Below are 20,290 nucleotides of genomic sequence, written 5' to 3' on the forward strand. Positions count from 1 at the left end.
CTTCGTCAGTAAACGCAACCAGCAGCTCGCAGAACAAGTATGCCCAAGGGGACAGAGTTCTTCAACGCCGCGTCCACGGACAGTGCATCAACCAAGACGGCAGATGTCAGAGGACGCAGCGGGTCCACATCATCGGCCAAGTATCGTGTTAGCTCTCGACCGACCAACCTGCCGCTTCCAAGCTCAACAGATGCGGCAGACACTTCGTCTCGCTCACCCGAGCTGCGGCTGAATGCAGCCAACATGTCAACACTACTCAAACGCATGAGCAAGAATTCATCGAGTACTGAGACGAGTGGGGAGCAAAGGAACGCGCGCTTTACTCTCGCAACCGAAGCTGTATCTCCACCAAGAGGATTTGGAGCGGCTGGGACGCCCAAGCTGCCGCAGAAGCTGCGGCAACACGTGAGTCGACTACGAAATCAGTTTGCGTTCGGGTCTAACTCGGCGTCGTCAAGGACGTTAAATCTGCGTGATCGAGGGCTTCCGCCTGCTGGATCTCCCCAGAAAGCCACACGATCCAGCATAGTAGCATCCTCTATCAACTCCAAGCGCTTCTCCATTGCCGCGGTAGCGATGCAACACGCTCGTCGATCCAATCAGCTCCAGCAGCTTCTAGCGACCAAAGAGGTTGAAAAGCCAACAACATACTCAGTCCCTGTAGCATCCAAACGACCGCTGGAACCGGAGATTACCGCCTCAAACCCGAGCACGTTTCATGATCTCCTCCGCCCGTTGCAGAGCAGCTTGAGCTGTGCAAGTTTAAACGCTGGGTGGTCAAGTGACGAAGAAGACGAAGCTGAGCAACTGTTTCGCCAGAGCGAAAGGGAAAACAGTCGAATGTTGCGAGTCTGCTGCTCGATCGATAACTTGATGCTGTCGATAGGGGACCAGGCGCAGGAGCAGAAGCAACCTGAAGCAATTATCCGTGGTGCTACTCGAGATCTCGTCAAGCTTATTCAATTCGCGATGAAACAGGTGATTTCAGTCATCTTCGACAAGACTGACGACCAGACGAGTAACAACGGCAGCCCCAGCCATACTGTTGGAGTGGAGTTGGACGGGAAGGAGGCACAGTACGCGATGGAGTTTCTGCTGGAAGTTAACGAGCGCATTGGCAGACTATACGAGTTTGCTCGCAGTGTGTTCGTGAACGAAGTGGATGAACTCCGACGACGGATAAAAGAAGCCGACGAGGAACTCGCCGCTGTTTCATTGAAAAACGAGCAACTTCAGACGGAGATGCGAGATCTGCGCGATTTCTACGAGCAGAACAATGCAACCTCAGCTGATTCCTTCCCAACCAGTAGCTCGGATCCCAGGCATCAAGCGCTGGATTATCGTAGCGATGACCCAGCGATTTTAGCTCTCTCACTTCCCGAAATCCCGGGAGTTGGTTCAGAGGCAGGCGGGAACGAAAACAGCGCCTTGACGCAGCAGTGTCACGAGCTATCGCGCCTGCTGGAGCTGGCCAAGCAGGAGATTCGGTTGAGTCACCACGAACGTGACGTTCAGAAGGCTCGTGTCGCCGAAGTGTCGAGTGCACTGTACCACGACAGCGAGCTCGGGATGCTTCGAAACCAGCTTCAGAGTGAGAAAAAGCGTGTGCGTGTCCTGGAGAGAGAAAATCTGACCCTGCGCGAAGAACAAGTGACGAAGCAGCAGTCTCTCGAGGCATTGCAAGCGGCGGGCCCGACTGCAACTGCAGATGCTGCCAATAACGGTCCCTCCGCTTGTCGCCCCTGTCGGCCGTCGATTGATTCAGCAAATACAACTGCAGTAGAGCAACAGCGAAGTGTAGCGCCTCTTAACGACTCGCCTGGAGAAGCTCCAATGCTAGCGAGTGAACTGACGATTGAAACCATAAGCAACCAGTTCATCCTTTCGAACTATGAAACAACTCTCCCGAGCGCGTTACAAGATGGCGCTCAAGGTCCTGCCCTCAACTGGTTTTCACGCATCGTACACCCTCCGCCAGTAGCAAACGCACGAAAGCCTCGCAAGAAGCAACTGGACGCGAAGCCTGAGCAGCGATCTCCCATGGAATTAAGTAACTTTATTGCTGGTTTGCTGATGACAGACAAGCAGGTTGCTGTCGCAAAGGAAGAGTCGAAAGCACGCAAACAAGGGAACGTGCCGACCTTAATCCCTCCGATGAGAGCACTGGCAGCTCGTTCAGCGGAGGGCTCAGGCTCACGTAAAACCGCCAGCAAGACGCGGAGGCCTCAGTCAGCTGCAGCTACAAGCTCCTCGGGCAATGGCATCAGTTGCATCAACAGCGCAGAAGCTGAGGAATGCAATGAAGAGATTGTTGCGGGTTGTCTCCAGCTAGCATGGGCCTTTTATCAGCGATTCTTAGTCGCGGTTGAAGCTCAAAATCTCCTCGGTAACCGAGGAATTGGCGGAGATCCAATGTTCGGGTCAAGCGTTTGCTCCAGTGCTGGCAAGTCGGCGTCGGTATCGCTGTCCCTGATTGTTTTTCACTTCTTCTTGGAGCGATGCAGTCGCGAACAGGATGCTGTTCAAGAGCTGGAACAGTTTGTGCGCTGTCTTCACAGCGTACGGAGTGCCTGTTACAGCTTGGAATTGTTTTGCCAGTTTTTGGAGGAATCGTGTTCACGTCAAGAGCTCTGCTTCTTCTTGTGGCTTTCTCAAGCGATGGATGACATCCGGCTTGGTATTCCGTACGACGACCCTCTTCCAAGCTACTACGAGGGTGCAAATAGCCACCAACCACAATTTATCTGCGTGCTCAAGGCAACATTCCTTGCGAGATCCATCTTCAGACTGCTTCACTTTAAAGTTTTATGTCGACCATCAACAGCGAGGAAAAGTAAACGTCGAGGCAAAGCCAAGCGGGGTCCTACCAAGGGGAGTAGCCAGAGCATTCCTGTCTCTGTAGTTGCACCAACATCCCCGTCCGCCTCTCCACAGCGTAAACCCAAGACGCGGTTGGGCGAACTATCTGCCGCTCTACTTGTACCTGAGATTGCCGCCGTGGACGTGCCAGATACCGGACAAGTGGAGCAAAAGCAGATCCCTGAACATGTTGCTGCTCAAACTGCGCTTCGTGAAATCATTGAAAAGAACCAGGGGGAGTCCATCTCATTGGAGACTTTCAACAATCTGTTAGTAAAGTTTGCGGTCGTACCTTCACCTGAAGAGCTGGCAGCGCGATTGGGGCCGTTCTATCAGCCTACAGGAGACGAACGTAAGATACCAACCGATGTCTTCCTGGCGTTGCTGATGGAAACGTACAAGCTCCAGCTCCAGTGGGAACGCGATCAGTTGCGGGCGCTATTTGTTCATATAAACCACCAGGAGGAAATGCAGCAGCGAACAACCGAGACGTTGACTAAGACAGAGGCCGCGAATGGCAAGGGAGATCAACCCAAAGCTGGTGAGGAAGAGAAAAAGCGGCCCAAGGTGAAGCTGAAGAGAGGGAAGGGTCGTCATGGAGCGACGGAGTCTAGTGGGGGGAGTAAATATCTGCACGGTTTGTCCCGCAACGTCTTACGCGAGCTGCTGCTGCAATCCGGAATTGTTCAAGACAGCGATGTGGCTCAGATGGATATGGATTGGGTATTTGCTGAGCTCTTAAAGGGAGCTGGAGGCGTAGCTGCTGGTATCACTTTTGACAGTTTATTTGACGTGTTGCAAAAGATGAGATGGTTAGAAAGCACGAAGCTGCGTGTTGATGCACTGATGGAAGTCACAGGCGTGATATCAACGAAGCGACAGCAGAGTCGGGGCGTCAAGTCTCCTACCAAGTCAAAACGGGCATCACCTGTGGTCTTCCCAAGCCCGACTGCTATCGCAATCCGTGAAAAGTGGCGTGTGTATGCTCGACATAGTCTAGCTCTATGCAACAACGATCCCAATGTCTTCATCCGTCGTCACACCCAACGATTATTGCACTATGTGGATCAAGAACTCGGTCAATCCGAGAGTGACAGTGCGGTCAATTGTATCCGTGAGTTTCTCGCATTTGCCTGGCGATTAGCAGCCAAACGCAGCAGGAATGAAGCGTCTGCACTAAGGCAGACCTGCTTAACGGAGATATATCTCGTCAGTCAGGCACTACGCCCTTGCATCGATTCCATGTCGGGATACCACGGGCAGTTTGCTGCTGTCGAAGATAATTCTGCTGGAGAAGACAATCCGGTAATCCCTCAACGCCGATCGAGCGACGCTGTCGTAATCATGAAGGACGCGCTTCATAGTTTCTATGATACTTCTCGAATGAATCTCAGCCAGTTCATCAAGGACAAAAGGGCTCGCACCGATTGCGCATCTGGACAACTGCACGAGCTGGAGAATGTGCTGACACTGTACGCAGCTCACATTGAACATCTCTTTCAACGGTTCTCAGAAGCGCGCTACAACTGCTCGCCTCAGGTTCCTTTTCTTCGATGGAGGGCCATGATGTATGAGCTCGAGCTCGTGCACCCTCGCAATCTCCCCGTTGTAAGGTTACAAGCTCTCTTTAACAGCGTCGTGAAAGCTTTAGAGCCTGCCAGTTCGACTGACGGCTCGCTAGATCAAGAAGTTGGCGTGGGGAAATCGCAGTTTTCGGAGCTGTTTGTCAGAATTGCGATTGAAAGGCATCGTGTGGCATTAACTCGCAAACGAGAGAAGGCTCAACTGGCAACAACCAAGAAGACTCAAGACGATAACAGAGAGACCATGCTGGAAGCCGCGGAGCTCGCGGCTTGTCCGGCACGAATCATGGCACAATTCTGTCGCAAGATTCTCGCCCCACGGGCTTTTGCGAGCAACAACCGTCTTGTCGAGCGAAACTTCGCTGCAAAACTCAGCTGTCCTCTTGTAGGTCGCGCACTACTCGAACACCGCTCGTTCCTACGCACAGTCTTTTTCTTTTACGCCAAGCAAGATGAAGTCGCCGAGGACGAACGTGCCGCACGACAAGAACAGGCGCTACTTCGCGAGCTACGGGAAACCGGAGGCAGCCTAAATGGAAATGCAAATCACGCTAAAGGCCCAGATCGTTCTGCAGCAGAAGAAAACGCTGCTCTCTTGCGGGCCGACCCAGGCTCCGACTTTCAACTGGAAAAGACCAAGCGAAGCTCCATGAGTTTTGGTGAGTTCCAGTCCTTTCTGGCTGCCTTTGATCTGCTTGATGGCTCGAAGCGCAACGGCAACAAAGTGGCTCTCAGTGATGCACAGCACGTCTTCTCCTCCGTGATGGCTCTCGACAACGACGACACATTGCAGCTCGAGTTCGACGAGTTCGCTGCTGCCATCGTTGCTCTTGCCGTGCACTTGGATCCAAGTCCCTTCTCGTTGTGGCACCAGAAACTCGACAAGTTTGCAACGAAGCTTCAAAAAGCCTGGGAGACGCAGAACGCAGAGCTGCCGTGAATGGACCTGCTAAAGAATACGCTGCATTAATGAATTACGAGTTGACGTCGCCCCCCCCCCTCTGCTGGCGTCTGCCACGTTGGGTTCCTCATCTTCAGACTCATTTGAGTCCTCATTGTCAGGCTTCTTCTTGGTCTTCGGCACAATCTGATCATAGCCTTCCGCCATCAACTCTTCCAGCAGCTCCTGCTTCTTGCGGTTGTTGACTACCAGCTTGCCTTCCACGACAGCGAGAACAAAGCGAGCCTTGTTCGACAGGAGCTTGATCTGGTCCTGCAGCTTCTGCAGCATCGCCTTCTTCCTGCGTCCGTAGTACTCGAGACGGATCCCGTAAAACTCGGCCATGATCTCCTTGGGGTTTTCGTACTTCTTGATGTGTCCGGCAGCGTCAAACAGGTGCATGTTGGAGGTAGAGAGGGATGATTCGAGCTTGAACTTCTTTACGATTCCGCCCGGGGCCTTCGTGACGTCACTCAGCGCCTTTTGTTCCATTGTGATCGTGAACAGCACCTTGACATCGGTGTGGTTTTCCTTAAAGTCCTTGATCGTACCCGCATCCAGAAGTCCCTCCAAAAACTGCTTGTACGTCTGCGTCCAGGACTTCACTGGGAGCTCCGAGACCACGAGCGTGCTGTCGTCCGTAACTTCGTACAGGCCCTGGACAATGTAGTTGCCCGTATCAGTTCCGCGCGAGTTCGCCTTCTCAACGATATGGCCGGTAAATTCACGGTACCACGGGGTAAGTGGAGCTATTTCCTCTCCGTTGATCATCTGACGCAGACCCTTGATGATGTCGAGCGGGTTGTAGTTGGGGGACCAACCCGTTCCGATACCGTCGCTGCCGTTCACGAGCACCATGGGGATAATGGGGATATACCATTCCGGCTCGATCGACTGTCCGTCTTCACTCAGATACTTGAGGCAGTCGTTGTCCAGGGGATGGTAGATCAGTCGAGTAAGCTGCTCCAAGTTGGTGAAAATGTAACGAGCACTGGCTGCGTCCTTGCCGCCCATCAGACGCGAACCGAACTGACCGATTGGGGGCAGAAGGTGGATGTTGTTGCTGCCGACGAAGTCCTGCGCCATATTCACGATACAACCCTGGAGACTCGCTTCTCCGTGGTGGTATGCAGAGTGCTCGGACACGTAACCAGCCAGCTGTGCCACCTTGAGCTCCGCCTGTCGTGTACAGAAAACCCAAGTACGTCAGAGCACTACAGACATCTGACAACACTGGAAGCAACTCACCCGAAGATTACGCTTGAAGCAGCAGAACAGGACTTTACGCTGAGACGGCTTGAATCTGACGCTAGGGATTGAGCGGATATTATCTGCCATGGAGAAAAGGATGAGCTCCTTGTTCACGAACCTGTCAAGAAAGCAGCACGCACAAAGCACACAGGTCAGCCCGATGACCTCAATAGACCCCACCCAGCGCGATAAGCGTACTCTGGGTAGCCCATCTCGTCCACGTCGTAGTCCACATAGGTGCCAGGCTCGTAGCCTCGAAGCCAATCCTTGCGGTCCTCAACACGCTTCTTGGAGAACGCCATGTCAATCACATCAGCGTCTCCATCTCCGTCGTACGTGAACCTAATCTGATGGGTCTGCAGGTCGGACAAGTACTCTTTGGTTTCTGCGTCCGTGCTCGTACCGAGACCCTTATAGAACTTGATGATCCAGCCGCGTCCCTGGTTGGTTCTCTCCCGCCAAGCCTCGTACTCTGGCATCGTGTAAAAGACCTCCTTTGTGCGGCCCTTCGTGCACTTAACGATCGGAGTGATGAACTCTTGCAGAAATCCGTCCACGACCAGCAGCGACGGCCAGAAGTGGTGGATGAGATTGATCACCAGGCCCTTGATGTGGCTACCATCGTGATCCTGATCGGCCATGATCATCAGATGCCCGTAGCGCAAGCCCTTGGTCGATTCGTACTTCTGTCCGTACTTGAGGCCGAGGATCTTGACCACATTTTGGATTTCTTCGTTCTTGAGGATCTGCGAGTGGCTGGCTTCGCGGACGTTGAGCATCTTACCTCTCAGTGGGAAGACTCCGTAGTAGTCTCTGCCAACCACCGCAAGGCCGCCCACAGCTACCGTCTTGGCGGAATCTCCCTCGGTCAGGATCAGCGTGCAATCCTTGCTCTTCGCGGTGCCGGCGTGATTGGCATCGTCCAGTTTGGGGATACCCGTGAGACGCGACCGCTTGCCGCTGCTGCCACCTTGCGTCGCAGCTCTGCGGTCTGCTTGAGCGCAGCGAACAACAGAATCTTCTCCACCAGGCCGCTCTTTTCAAGTTGCTTGAGGAATTTGTCGCTGAGGTTGAAAGTTGACCCAAAGCTGTTGGCTCGAGTCGTCAGCGTCTCCTTGGTCTGAGCAGAGGAGCAGTTAAACACGTGTGAGCCAAATGACTTAGAACGAACGGTAAGACCACCATTACTATGACGCCAAAGGCCAAACCTGAGAGTCGAAGGCGGGGTTGTCGATCAGCGCGCTCACGTAGACGAACATGTGGTTCTTGATGTAGTTGGGCTTGACAGCCTCGCCCTTGTTCTTCTTCTTCAGCACGCCGACCAGTTTGGCCGTGATCTGGTCCACGATGTACGAGACATGCTGTCCGCCTTTTGTGGTACAGATGCCATTGACGAAACTCATTTGCTGGAAGCCATCCTCGCTCATCCCCACTCCCTTACTATTTTGAAACTTATGATAAAACCGGTTTTTGGGTCATACAGTAGTAGAGATTCTTTAATAGTATTTACATTGAAAAAAATCCCCAGTGGTTACCTGCTTAAATATCTTACCCCCCTAGTGGAGTCTGGTGTCTGTCTGTCAGTCCGTCCGTAACGGGCTAGGGTTAATAAATGTAACGCAAATACGCGCGTTCTACTGGCTGCCGAGCGCAGCGAAGGCGGCCTTGATTCGCTAAAATTGCAATATGTGGTGTACATATTATATGTGGTCTACACATCGTACTTTAAATGCACAGTTCAAATTTTATTTTGCTCTCATTTTCAGCTGCGGTATGCAAGGCCACGCGAAGGGCGCTGCCTGTGCACGCGTTAGTTAGCATTAATAGGAGGCGTTGACGTGCACACACATACAATATCGTCGTAGGAGCTGTTGAAATTTTTTGTAGGCCCTGGTGACTTATATTTAGGCCTCAATCGAAACTTTAGTACTTATAGGATATATAATGATATTTAGGCTTCGTAGTACTTTTAATTAATAAAACTTACAAAACTTTTGAGTAATACTATGTTTTGAGAATTTTATATTTTTCTTGCAGACGTTTATAGCAGTACTACAAAAAATTAATTAGTTGCGCAAGAAAAAAAACGCATGTTATTACTAAAACTAATCAATTTAAACCAAAGTACCGGTATTATATTTGCGTTAGATAAAGATGCACAATTTATTACTAATATTAAATATTCGAACACTTTTAAAATGTGAATATAGTGGCTTCCCACCATCCCACCCCACATAACCATGTACACCACTCCGCCGCCGATAAAAAAGGATCGTATTCCTTTGTATTCGCGCGCGTAGTGTACGACCTTAAGAGATTGTGCGCACTTTTCACCACGATATGTAGCATACATCAAACAAAATAAAACAGCGTTTGCGATTGAATTAGCGCGGAGGCAAGTGGATAAACAAGAACACGAAACACAGAGGAACACCGGCGCACACTATGTACACGATGGGGTAGAGGGAAGAACACGAAGCACAGAAGGCCACGGACGTTGAAAAAGGACTAAATTAATGAAGGCAGCTAGCCATTCTGAAAAGCACGAACCACGGACGAGCACGCTACCATGAAAACTTGGAATGGCAAGAATATGATGGGAGCGTATGGATCACGGAAAGTAACTGAAGTAATAACACCCCAACATGCTGAAAAACACGGGCCACGGAAACGGTAAGGTGCACGGAAAGCAATTCTTCCATACACCACGGTAGAACATGAAGCACAGACGATGAACCTAACACAAAGCCACAGGAGAGCATAAGCGGGAAATCACCGAGCATTGGAGCACGATACCAGGGTAGAGCCAAGCCACGGAGCACAGTGTTACGGTAGCTCACAATAGCTCGGACGACAGACCAACCACGATACCGCGAGATAATACGATTGCACGGACGGTGGTCCAGCCACTAAACCGTGAGATTTCACGCAGCAACGGGAGTTATAGACGGCAAATCGCGGAGCCACAAAAGGCGATTCCACGATTGCACGGGCGGCAGATCAGCCACGGAAGCACCGGGGAGCGCTTTTGGATATCACGATTGCACAACGTGGATCAGTATGCCATTGTTGAATATAATAACACGGGAAACACAGATGCACTACGCGAGCACGAAAGCATAGGATAGCAGAATTATACTGCGCTCGCATGATAGCGCGATAACGCGGTCGATGAAGTCACACCAGGAGAGCACGTTACACGGGGGACGGATCCATATAACTACGGAATAGCACCCGTCGGCGAGGGTACCGTCGATGAGACGCCATGGACCATGAATGAATATGGACCACTAAACATGTAAACCCACTCAAGACCTTGGGAACACGGAAAAATAGCAGCCACGAAAGGGTGTCGTACTACTGAAAAGCATGAGCCCAAAAGAGAGAGCGCATTAACGGAAAAGGACAATATCCACGGAGGAACATAGACGCCAACCAGTAGTACGGAGCAACGAATACCGTACACAAGGTGGGTAACAGAGTTCCAGACGCGGTCGCTCAGACCTTACGGAAGAGGAAGGCGTTGGATACGCTTCCTGTGTAGGTAACACAGTGCCGCACGCGGTCGCCCAGACCACAACTGAAGAGAACGACGTCTGACACTCTTCCTGTATGAGTAACACGATACCGTACACTGCCACATGAGACTACGAAATGACAGGTGTTTTAAGTACACGACACAACATCGCACGGGGATGGCCGAAGCCTCGGGGTACAAGATCAGACTGAAAGCACACAACACACGAAGTACTTAAAATTGCGGCCACCTTATCTCCAACAAACCATGCCACTTTGCCGCGTAGCGGCGGCGAACGAGTGGAGTGTGGTCTGCGTCCGTCCGTCAGTCCGTCCGTAACGGGCTAGGGTTAATAAAACTCACGCTCATGCGGGCGTTCTACTGGCTGCCGAGCGCAGCGAAGGCGGCGTCGATTGGCTAGAATCGAATTATGTGGTGCACACACTGTATGTGGTCAACACATCGTACTTAAAATGTACCGCTCAAATTATATTTTGCTTTTATTTTCAGCTGCGGTATGCAAGGCCACGCGAAGGGCGCTGCCTGTGTGCGCGTTAGTTAGCATTAGTATAAGGCGCCGATAAGCACACACGTACTATATCGTCGTAGGAGCTGTTGAAAAAAATTGTAGGATTTGGTGACTCATATTTCGGCCTCAATCGAAACTTTAGTACTTATTGGATATAGAATGATATTTTAGGCTTTGTAGTACTTTTAAATAATAAAACTTACAAAACTTTTGAGTAATACTATGTTTTGAGAATTTCATATTTTTCTTGCAGACGTTTATAGCAGTACTACAAAAAATTAATTAGTTGCGCAAGAAAAAAACGCATGTTATTACTAATACTAATCAATTTAAACCAAAGTACCGGTATTATATTTGCGTTAGATAAAGATGCACAATTTGTTACTAATATTAAATATTCAAAATGTGAATATAGTGGCTTCCCACCATCCCACCCCACATAACCATGTACACCACTCCGCCGCCGATAAAAAAGGATCGTATTCCTTTGTATTCGCGCGCGTAGTGTACGACCTTAAGACATTGTGCGCACTTTTCACCACGATATGTAGCATACATCAAACAAAATAAAAACAGCGTTTGCGATTGAATTAGCGCGGAGGCAAGTGGATAAACAAGAACACGAAACACAGAGGAACACCGGCGCACACTATGTACACGATGGGGTAGAGGGAAGAACACGAAGCACAGAAGGCCACAGACGTTGAAAAAGGACTAAATTAATGAAGGCAGCTAGCCATTCTGAAAAGCACGAACCACGGACGAGCACGCTACCATGAAAACTTGGAATGGCAAGAATATGATGGGAGCGTATGGATCACGGAAAGTAACTGAAGTAATGACACCCCAACATGCTGAAAAACACGGGCCACGGAAACGGTAAGGTGCACGGAAAGCAATTCTTCCATAACACCACGGTAGAACATGAAGCACAGACGATGAACCTAACACAAAGCCACAGGAGAGCATAAGCGGGAAATCACCGAGCATTTGAGCACGATACCAGGGTAGAGCCAAGCCACGGAGCACAGTTTTACGGTAGCTCACAATAGCTCGGACGACAGACCAACCACGATACCGCGAGATATACGATTGCACGGACGGTGGTCCAGCCACTAAACCGTGAGATAACACGCAGCAGCGGTAGTTATAGACGGCAAATCGCGGAGCCACAAAAGGCGATTCCACGATTGCACGGGCGGCAGATCAGCCACGGAAGCACCGGGGAGCGCTTTTGGATATCACGATTGCACAACGTGGATCAGTATGCCATTGTTGAATATAATAACACGGGAAACACAGATGCACTACGCGAGCACGAAAGCATAGGATAGCAGAATTATACTGCGCTCGCATGATAGCGCGATAACGCGGTCGATGAAGTCACACCAGGAGAGCACGTTACACGGGGGACGGATCCATATAACTACGGAATAGCACCCGTCGGCGAGGGTACCGTCGATGAGACGCCATGGACCATGAATGAATATGGACCACTAAACCTGTAAAACTCACTCAAGACCTTGGGAACACGGAATAACTAGCAGCCACGAAAGGGTGTCGTACTACTGAAAAGCATGAGCCCAAAAGAGAGAGCGCATTAACGGAAAAGGGCAATATCCACGGAGGAACATAGACGCCAACCAGTAGTACGGAGCAACGGACGCGTACGAATTAGCGATACCGTACACTGCCACATGAGACTACGAAATGACAGGTGTTTTAAGTGCACGACACAACATCGCACGGGGATGGCCGAAGCCTCGGGGTACAAGATCAGACTGAAAGCACACAACACACGAAGTACTTAAAATTGCGGCCACCTTATCTCCAACAAACCATGCCACTCCGCCGCGTAGCGGCGGCGAACGGCTAGTCTTACCCCCCTAGTGGAGTCTGGTGTCTGTCTGTCAGTCCGTCCGTAACGGGCTAGGGTTAATTAATGTAACGCAAATACGCGCGTTCTACTGGCTGCCGAGCGCAGCGAAGGCGGCGTCGATTCGCTAAAAAGCTGTCGAGCGCAGCGAAGGCGGCCCCCATTGGCTAAAATCAACATTGTGTTTCTTACATATTATATGTGGTCTACACATCGTACTTAAAAGCACTGCTTAAATTTCATTTTGCTCTCATTTTCAGCGTCGGTATGCAAGGCCACGCAAAGGGCGCTGCCTGTGTACGCGTTAGTTAGCATAATTAAAAGGCGCCGATAAGCACACACGTACTATATTGTCGTAGGAGCTGTTGAAAGAAATTGTAGGCTCTGGGGACTTTTATTTCGGCCTCAATCGAAACTTTAGTACTTATTGAATTTAGAATGCTGTTTTAGGCTTCGTAGTACTGCTGTACTAATTTAATTTACAGTATTATTTTCTTAGTACTATTATCAAGGCATTTCATATTTTTACTTGCAGTCATTTGTAGTAGTAGTACACATAAAAATTATATCAGCGTTTAATAATAAATAACAATTGTATTACTATTAATAATAATGTGAAAACTTTAAAATATGACTATTGTGGCTTACACCCCTGCACCTCCGTAATAAACTGTTGTCTTCCTTTGTATTTGCGCGCGTAGTGTGCGACCTTCAGATATTATGTGAACTTTCCAACAATATACGTTGTGTACATCAAACAAAATGGGAACAGCGTTTGTGATTAAGCTGGCGCGGATGCACATGTCTAAGCAAGGACACGAAACACGAAGGAATACCGACCTACACTATGTACACGATGGGATAGAAGAGCAACACGAAGCACGGAAGGCCACGGACGATGATAGAAGACTTAGCCGATGCAAACCACGAAGTTTTATAAGTAGCGTGAAAGATGAAAGAGCACGCAGCCATGAAAATGACAGATGGACAGAACATGACAGGAACGTACAGGCCACGGAAAGGAACTAAATACATAGACACCCCAGCATGCTGAAAAGCACGGGCTACGGAAGAGCACGGACGTTCGAAGCCACGGTAGAACACGTATCGGTGAGAGTGCACAGAAACAATACTCCAACAACACCACGGGTAAACATGGAGCACAGTCAACCGACCAAACCTGAGCCCGCAGGAGGCCAGATACGGGAAATCAGAAATCATCAATCTTTGGAGCACGATGCCTAGGTAGAACATGAGCTCACCGATCCACGGAGCGTGACACTACGGTAGCTAACGATAACACAGACGACAGCCCAGCCCCGACACCAGAGATAACACGACAGCATGGACGGTGGGTTAGCCACTAAACCATCGGAGAACACGCTGCCACGCGAAATCACCGAGTCACGGAGCACCATACCAGTGTAGAACCTGAGCTTACCGAGCCACGGAGGACAGCAGTACATGATAACACGATTGCACGGACTGCGGACCGCCCACCAAATGCACAGGGGGTGGGCTTGGTATGACCACGATTACACACCGTGGAGCACGATGGCATCGTAGAGCACGATAACACGGACAACGCAGATGCACCACACGTGCACAATACCAAAGAAAGCATAACCACACCGCGATTGCACGATAGCGTGATATCGCGGTCGATGACACTTCATCAGAAGATCACGATGCACGGGCGACGGAACCACACGACTGCGTGGAGGCACCAAAGCACGGAATAGCACCCTTTGGTTAGGGTACCGGCGATGGGAGGCCAACGGCCATATCGGACAGGTACCACAATTGTGGTACATGAAGTGGAAAAAGGCCAGCGGACTTTATTTGACAAGTAAAGTAATTTTGTGTAATCATTATGTTTGGAGGAAGATAGGCAAGATTTGTCGTTCTGTACTGAATCTGTAGAGAGCCTGTTGTGTCTAGTTTATAGGCGGCTCAGAATCGCCTAAAACGGCCTGTGGGCTGAGAAAATCGAAAAAAGCTGAAAACAAGCAAATTACACTAGAGAGTCATGTGCTCTCTAGCAGGCAAATAATAAAATGAAACTGAACTTGGCAATCATCCGGATAAATTGACTGTCCGGATACTTGTTGGACATCGACAGCCAGTCACTACTGAACGCATTTCATTGGGCAACCATTTTCCAATGAAATTCTGCCGTTTGGCAGGCCAGAATCTCTATCAGTCGGCGATACACAGCCACACGTCGTACCCGACAATAAGATCGAGGCCTCACTCGCTCTTTTTTCGACGCTACTGCGCAGACCTCTCAAATTGCACTGCTGCATGCAGCGCACACGGCGCCACGTCAGCCCCCCCCCCTCCAACCTCCCAATACGACAGTGTAGCTCAATGGATAGAGCGCAGGGTCTTGCCCTGAGAATGTTGGTTCGACTCCAACCGCTGTCATTCTGTGTATTGTTTTATTGTTGTTTGCTTGGGATTGTTAACTACCTCGAGCACGTCCTGTGTGTATCCAGGGGCGGGATCCCTTATTGCTGCGGTCTGGAGCAGGCGCTGGTGGCGCTCAATCTTGCTGTTCAGGACTCCCGCGCGATGGAGAGTGCGGAGGTGCTTGAGGACGGCGGCTGACCCGCGCGATGTGATCTTTCGCTCGGCTAAAAATGCAAGGACTGCTTCCTCCGCCCGTTTGCCCAAGTCGAGAACCTGATCGCGGTAGCCATGCGCTGCCGTGTCAAGTTCAAAGCCGTCGTCCAAGAAGAGTTTCATGAAGGCCACAAGCAGCTTGGCGTCCGACTTCTGCTGCTTTGAGATTTGAGATGGGTGCTTGCCACATCCTTGGCTCTTGCGCGTACCAAGCAAACCACGAAGCATGAAGGTGAGTGACTGAAGATCTGCGTTGCTTCTTCTTGGGTTCACTGACAGCTTCTTCTGCAGTGTGTATGTGGTGGCGCTTGTGTGTAGGCTTCATAGGATCGTTGTTCAGCTTTGCCTCGAGAGCGTCCATGCGCTGATCTTGGCGTTGAGTGTGCTCGATTAAATGGTTAATTACAGCGGCCTGGTGTCGAATTGTCTTCTGGTCGCTGGTGTCTTCGGTTTGCTTGCCGTCTTGCGAGGTTGGTTGTGCTTTGGTGTCGTTGCTTGATTTGTTGCAGGGTGATGCTACGGATACCAAGTGCGACGACCATCCGAGCAGTTCTGCGATGGAGCAGCCACTGTGAAGGACGCATGCTTCGATGCGCTTGACGGCTGGAGCTTCAGGGTTTAGCTCCTTCAGCAAGGGGTAGTGGCGAAGCACACACGCGGTAAGAACATCAAGAACGGACTGGTTGACGTTGTGGCTTGTTGTCCCAAGGTCTTGGCAGGTAGCGAAGAGGATACGCTGAGCAGCTTCGACTTTGGTACGCGCCTGCGCGTCGAAGGATATGAGCTTCTGGAGAAACACCGGTGCTTCAGCGTCGTGACCGCTAAGTATCTTGCCGCCGCGACGAAACGAGTGGGACGTCAGCGCAACCTCGACACCTGCCGGTTTGGCGATGCGGTCCAGTACGCGGTTTACATGGGCAAAGATGGTCGGGATCGTGTGCAAGCCAGAAGTCGGAGCCGTCAAGCCTTGCGTCGTCGTCGGATGGTCGAGCATCTCCAACAACGGCACGTCAGGGGCCAGCTCGATGGCGGATTGACTTGGCTGCTCGGGCAGGTTGTCTATAACGTTTGACGAGGGGGCTACCTGGGTAAGAAGCGCCAGCGCGACAGCGAAGAGGGGGCACGTGGCAAAGTCCACGTCAGGGAAGATCGACAGGCCCTGCTCTTCGGATGTCTTCATACGGATGAAGCGAACGAAGAGTACCTTTCCCGCGTCGATGGACAAGTTCTGCTTCCGAAGATGCGCAAGGTCGGACGCTCGGCCGAACAGATACCACAGCAGGCATAGTAAGGCAGCGTCTTGGTAGTCACTTGGACAGCTAGCGTTAACATACAAATACATAAGCATTCTTTTTAAATCACCCTTTGAGCACGGTGGGGCTTTGGTGATGAAGCCACCACCATCTCGCTTCATACAAAAGTTGTCCAGTGTTTTACCCATTTTAAGCAACCGAGCCTCAAGTGCGGGTCTGTGCCGAGGGAACTGTTCGAGTAGCCATAGTTTAGCCTGCCGGTAGTATTGCATCGAAGTGTTTCTAGCCAACGGCTTGCCTTTTTTGCCCTCATTAAATGCAAGATACATACCAAACTTATCCATCACTGATACGAAACACTTTCCAGTCTCATCACGTTCAATGCAAGTTCGCACATACTCATCACTTACATTCTCCGTTTTTAGAAACTTCTTAAAAGTTGCCACTGCTGTTGCATTGGCTCTTTTTGTGTTTCCACACTCTAGTTCCGCTAAGCCCATTGCTCTTGTCGGATAAATGCAAAATATGCAAGTGATACGATGTTGACTTGCCTAATATGTTGCGATACACATATTTTTTATATTGCTCCGACCCGATACGTCGGAATGGCTGGCTTACATGACTCACCTAACCTCGTACTGTCTTATTGGTCAAAAATACAAATTACCGGGCTGTGACTGGACGATTATTTGCGCATAAATGATGATTGGCCTATTTATTCCATACAAAATTCAAGTTTGGTCGGATACATAGTCATATTCAACCATAAATGATGATAATATTTTTGAGCGACCACAACTTCTTCAGTTTTAAGCATTCTGCAGCTTATAAGGGCTCAAAAGATAGAGAAGACGCCCCGCTTTCGTTTAGAGTGCTTAAATCGCAATTCGTACTTAGGTTCATAAGTAACATTTTGTTTGACGCAGTCTCACTCAAGTTTGGAGGAGGCTGACAATTTTTTTTGTCAGCCTCCTCCAAACTTGAGCGAAAGTCCGACGACTACCGACTTTAAAAACTGTGGACCACATCGTGTCATTTCTCGATCGGAAAGCAACAAAGCAACCGATCAGCGATGGCGGACAAGCAAAAACCTCACGATGACGTCCTTACGCGACTCGTGCGCGACTTGGAAACGAAGACGACTTTGTGCTACGTCAAGGACTATCCTGGAGTGGAGCTGAAGCAGTTAAATTATCACGTGAAGAAGCTCGGTCCACTGGTGAACCCCGTTTTTGGCGAGCAGCCGGCGTTCTTCATCGACGAAGGCCGCTTCATTCCCTATCGAATGGTCGTGTATGGCATTATGAAGGTGGCGGCCAAGATCGCAGGGCTCCTCGGAAGCTGGGCAAAGTGGTCTGGAGAAGGAGGCAGAGTGACAACCTCGCAAGGGGCGTTCATTCTGGAGCAGCGCCCCGGAGGGCCCAACGTGAGAATGCCCGACGTGACATACACACCGCGAGATGATGACAGGAATTTGACTCGTGAACAGATATGGACGTATCGTGGCGATCCCTTTGTTCCCACCTTTGTTGTTGAGATTGATAAGCTCTCTGGTCGAGGCTCTCAACGCAGCGCTCTTGATCGAAAGATGCGAAATGAATATTTCCAGCACGGCGTCCAGTTGGGTTGGCTGATCGACCCACGCCCAGACTTTCAGCGGATGTATGAGTACTATCTCGACGACAATGGAGACGTACAATGCTCTGACAACACTGCGTGGAGAGATCTTGACGGTGGTGATGTGCTTCCTGGTTTCAAGATACGCGCACCTGTGTTGGAAATGGTCTTGGGCCAGGATTCAGGTTCGTCGTCAGAAGATGAAGTTGATCTGGTGTGTCCCTTTCCGCAACAAGCGATTCCGTTCGTATGGTGCATGTGTTGCTCATGTCGAATGGCACCGTGAGGAGAGATCTATCTCGAAGTACTTAGCCAAGCGTGAGAACTCATAGCCATCCAGTGTGGCAACTACGCTTCGACAAGTTCCTATCTAACCATATTGCAGAACTCAAAGCTTGCGATCTAAAGCATAGTTGGCGGCGCTGACTGATTTCTTATTCCTGATTGGTGGCTAAGAGAAGATAATAAAAAACTATCTATTGTTTTATAAATGCGAGATGAGAATGGCAACAGACGCTTTGATAACTTTCGTGAATATCTGCCCGATTCGCTCCGATTGGTCCACTTCTATCGAGTTGGTGTTGTATCAAAGCGCGATGAAGAAGCGGACGGTGCTGGAAAGAAATGGCGCAGCGATTTGGAGGAGATTCGAGGCATGAGCAACAACGGATTGAGCGATGATCAGCCACTCAGTAAAGTGGTCATTTTCCTAGAACTGGAGGCGAAGAAGAAACGAACGATGAGCCCCACGGGAGTTGTTTCTAGAGAGGTGAGAAGAGTTGCATCAGCGCTTAGTATTTGATCCAGAAGAAGAGGAATCTGAGATCTTCGTTGTGGGGTCGACCATACTACCCTTTGAGGACTTGAGGATTCTAATTAGTTCTTTCTCATTCATAACAGTAATGATGGATTTGAAAACAAGAATGCAACAACAACAAATTTAGGACTCCCACCCGAGATACCTTTTTGTTGAAGCGTTGTACCGAGAGGGATACGAGTAGGGCATCACAGACGAGGTCGACCGAGTTACAGGTAACATTAGGAGACAGGTAAGAAACGTTCAGTCCACCGTAGCTTTTGACAGCTGTCGCTTAACTTCGTCTAACAATCATGCCGCTATAACTTGTTGAACAAGGAGTAACTTGGCCAGGGAGATTTTTGTTGCCAGCAGTAAAAAAAATCCTTCTTCGTCGTAAAAACAGTCATCAACACAAAGGTGCTAAGCCCGTTACCTTTTAGGGCATAATTATAATCAAAATAGGCTTAAAAATCTAATCAAGAGTGCCTCCCGTTTATATGGGATACTTCCAACTTGGTTTCCCGAATGCAAAAAAAAGGCAGGTGTTGGAGGCCAGGATTATTTACATGGAACTGTACACGATTAAGGTCAGGATTAATCCTGGACGTCAAAACCTATCTTATTTAAGTAGCCATATGGGGAATATACGGGAAGTTTCGTTGAGGACGAGAAAGATACAAAACGTGTGGCTGTCCTTCTTCCAGGATTAATCATGTACGTCTCAGGATTAAATCATGTTTTGAAAATACGTACAGTAATGTTCGTAGCTTTTTACAGGATTAATACTGGAATTTCCATGGATAAAATCCTGATCAAAGATCTCTTAAAGGCTTTTATCTCGTCGATCGCATTGAGTTCCGTGCATGACAGGCTCAAGCTCACCATTCCTGTGCTTCAGTTTACTGAGATCGCTCTTCATTCTGCAGGGTCAAAGATGAAATGACATGTATTTGGGTTTTTGCAGGTCTTGAAAGGCAACCATCCAGCCAAAGCTACATTTAGACCCGCGTTTGTGCAACTTCTTGTTTCTGCGTTGGCTCCACTTGTTCTTCTTCGTGGACTGCGTGATTTCCGCTTCTTCCAGCCGTGAGTGCAGGTATATGTTCGCTGGTAGGGGTCAAATTGCTCTGGTACCAACTGCGAATCGTCTCCTCCCTTCCTTGTCTTCCTTAGGCGCTTGTTCCTCTCTGCTCTTGACATTGTCTCCTTCACTGGTAACACTTGCATCGTTCTCTGGCAGTAATCGGCAAAGTAGGTTTGCCATGCCTCCCAGCTTGTGTGCCAATTCACCGGCGCTTCAACAGGTACAAGAGCCAATTCAGCAGCAAATCCATCATCATCCGATTCTGAAGCACGCCCTGATTTTACATCCTCCACGTCGGGATAGTCACTTCCACGGTCGTTTCCAGGGATGGCGGGACCGCTACCGGTTTCTATCAAG

General features: G+C 49.8%; 3 protein-coding genes across 3 annotated transcripts; 2 read left to right on the plus strand and 1 right to left on the minus strand.

Annotated features, from left to right (window-relative positions):
* Positions 1 to 39: 39 nt before the first annotated feature.
* PITG_07822 (uncharacterized protein) lies at positions 40 to 5,095 on the plus strand (the record flags this gene model as incomplete). Its single annotated transcript, XM_002903998.1, has 3 exons — positions 40 to 3,400; positions 3,677 to 4,827; positions 5,018 to 5,095. The coding sequence occupies 3 exons, from the start codon at positions 40 to 42 to the stop codon at positions 5,093 to 5,095; spliced, it is 4,590 nt and encodes a 1,529-aa protein (XP_002904044.1).
* Positions 5,096 to 5,391: 296 nt separating this feature from the next.
* PITG_07823 (DNA topoisomerase 2) lies at positions 5,392 to 8,060 on the minus strand (the record flags this gene model as incomplete). The annotated part of the gene is made up of 5 exons (XM_002903999.1): positions 5,392 to 6,561; positions 6,631 to 6,751; positions 6,814 to 7,617; positions 7,644 to 7,753; positions 7,842 to 8,060. 5 exons carry the CDS (start codon positions 8,058 to 8,060, stop codon positions 5,392 to 5,394), a joined length of 2,424 nt encoding a protein of 807 aa, XP_002904045.1.
* Positions 8,061 to 17,479: 9,419 nt separating this feature from the next.
* Positions 17,480 to 19,792, plus strand: PITG_07825 (uncharacterized protein; the record flags this gene model as incomplete). Its single annotated transcript, XM_002904000.1, has 4 exons — positions 17,480 to 18,293; positions 18,564 to 18,819; positions 19,052 to 19,082; positions 19,776 to 19,792. 4 exons carry the CDS (start codon positions 17,506 to 17,508, stop codon positions 19,790 to 19,792), a joined length of 1,092 nt encoding a protein of 363 aa, XP_002904046.1.
* Between the last annotated feature and the right edge of the window lie 498 nt (positions 19,793 to 20,290).

This window comes from Phytophthora infestans, genomic scaffold (genome assembly GCF_000142945.1).
Source record: "Phytophthora infestans T30-4 supercont1.12 genomic scaffold, whole genome shotgun sequence".
NCBI classification, from domain to species: Eukaryota; Oomycota; class Peronosporomycetes; order Peronosporales; family Peronosporaceae; genus Phytophthora; species Phytophthora infestans.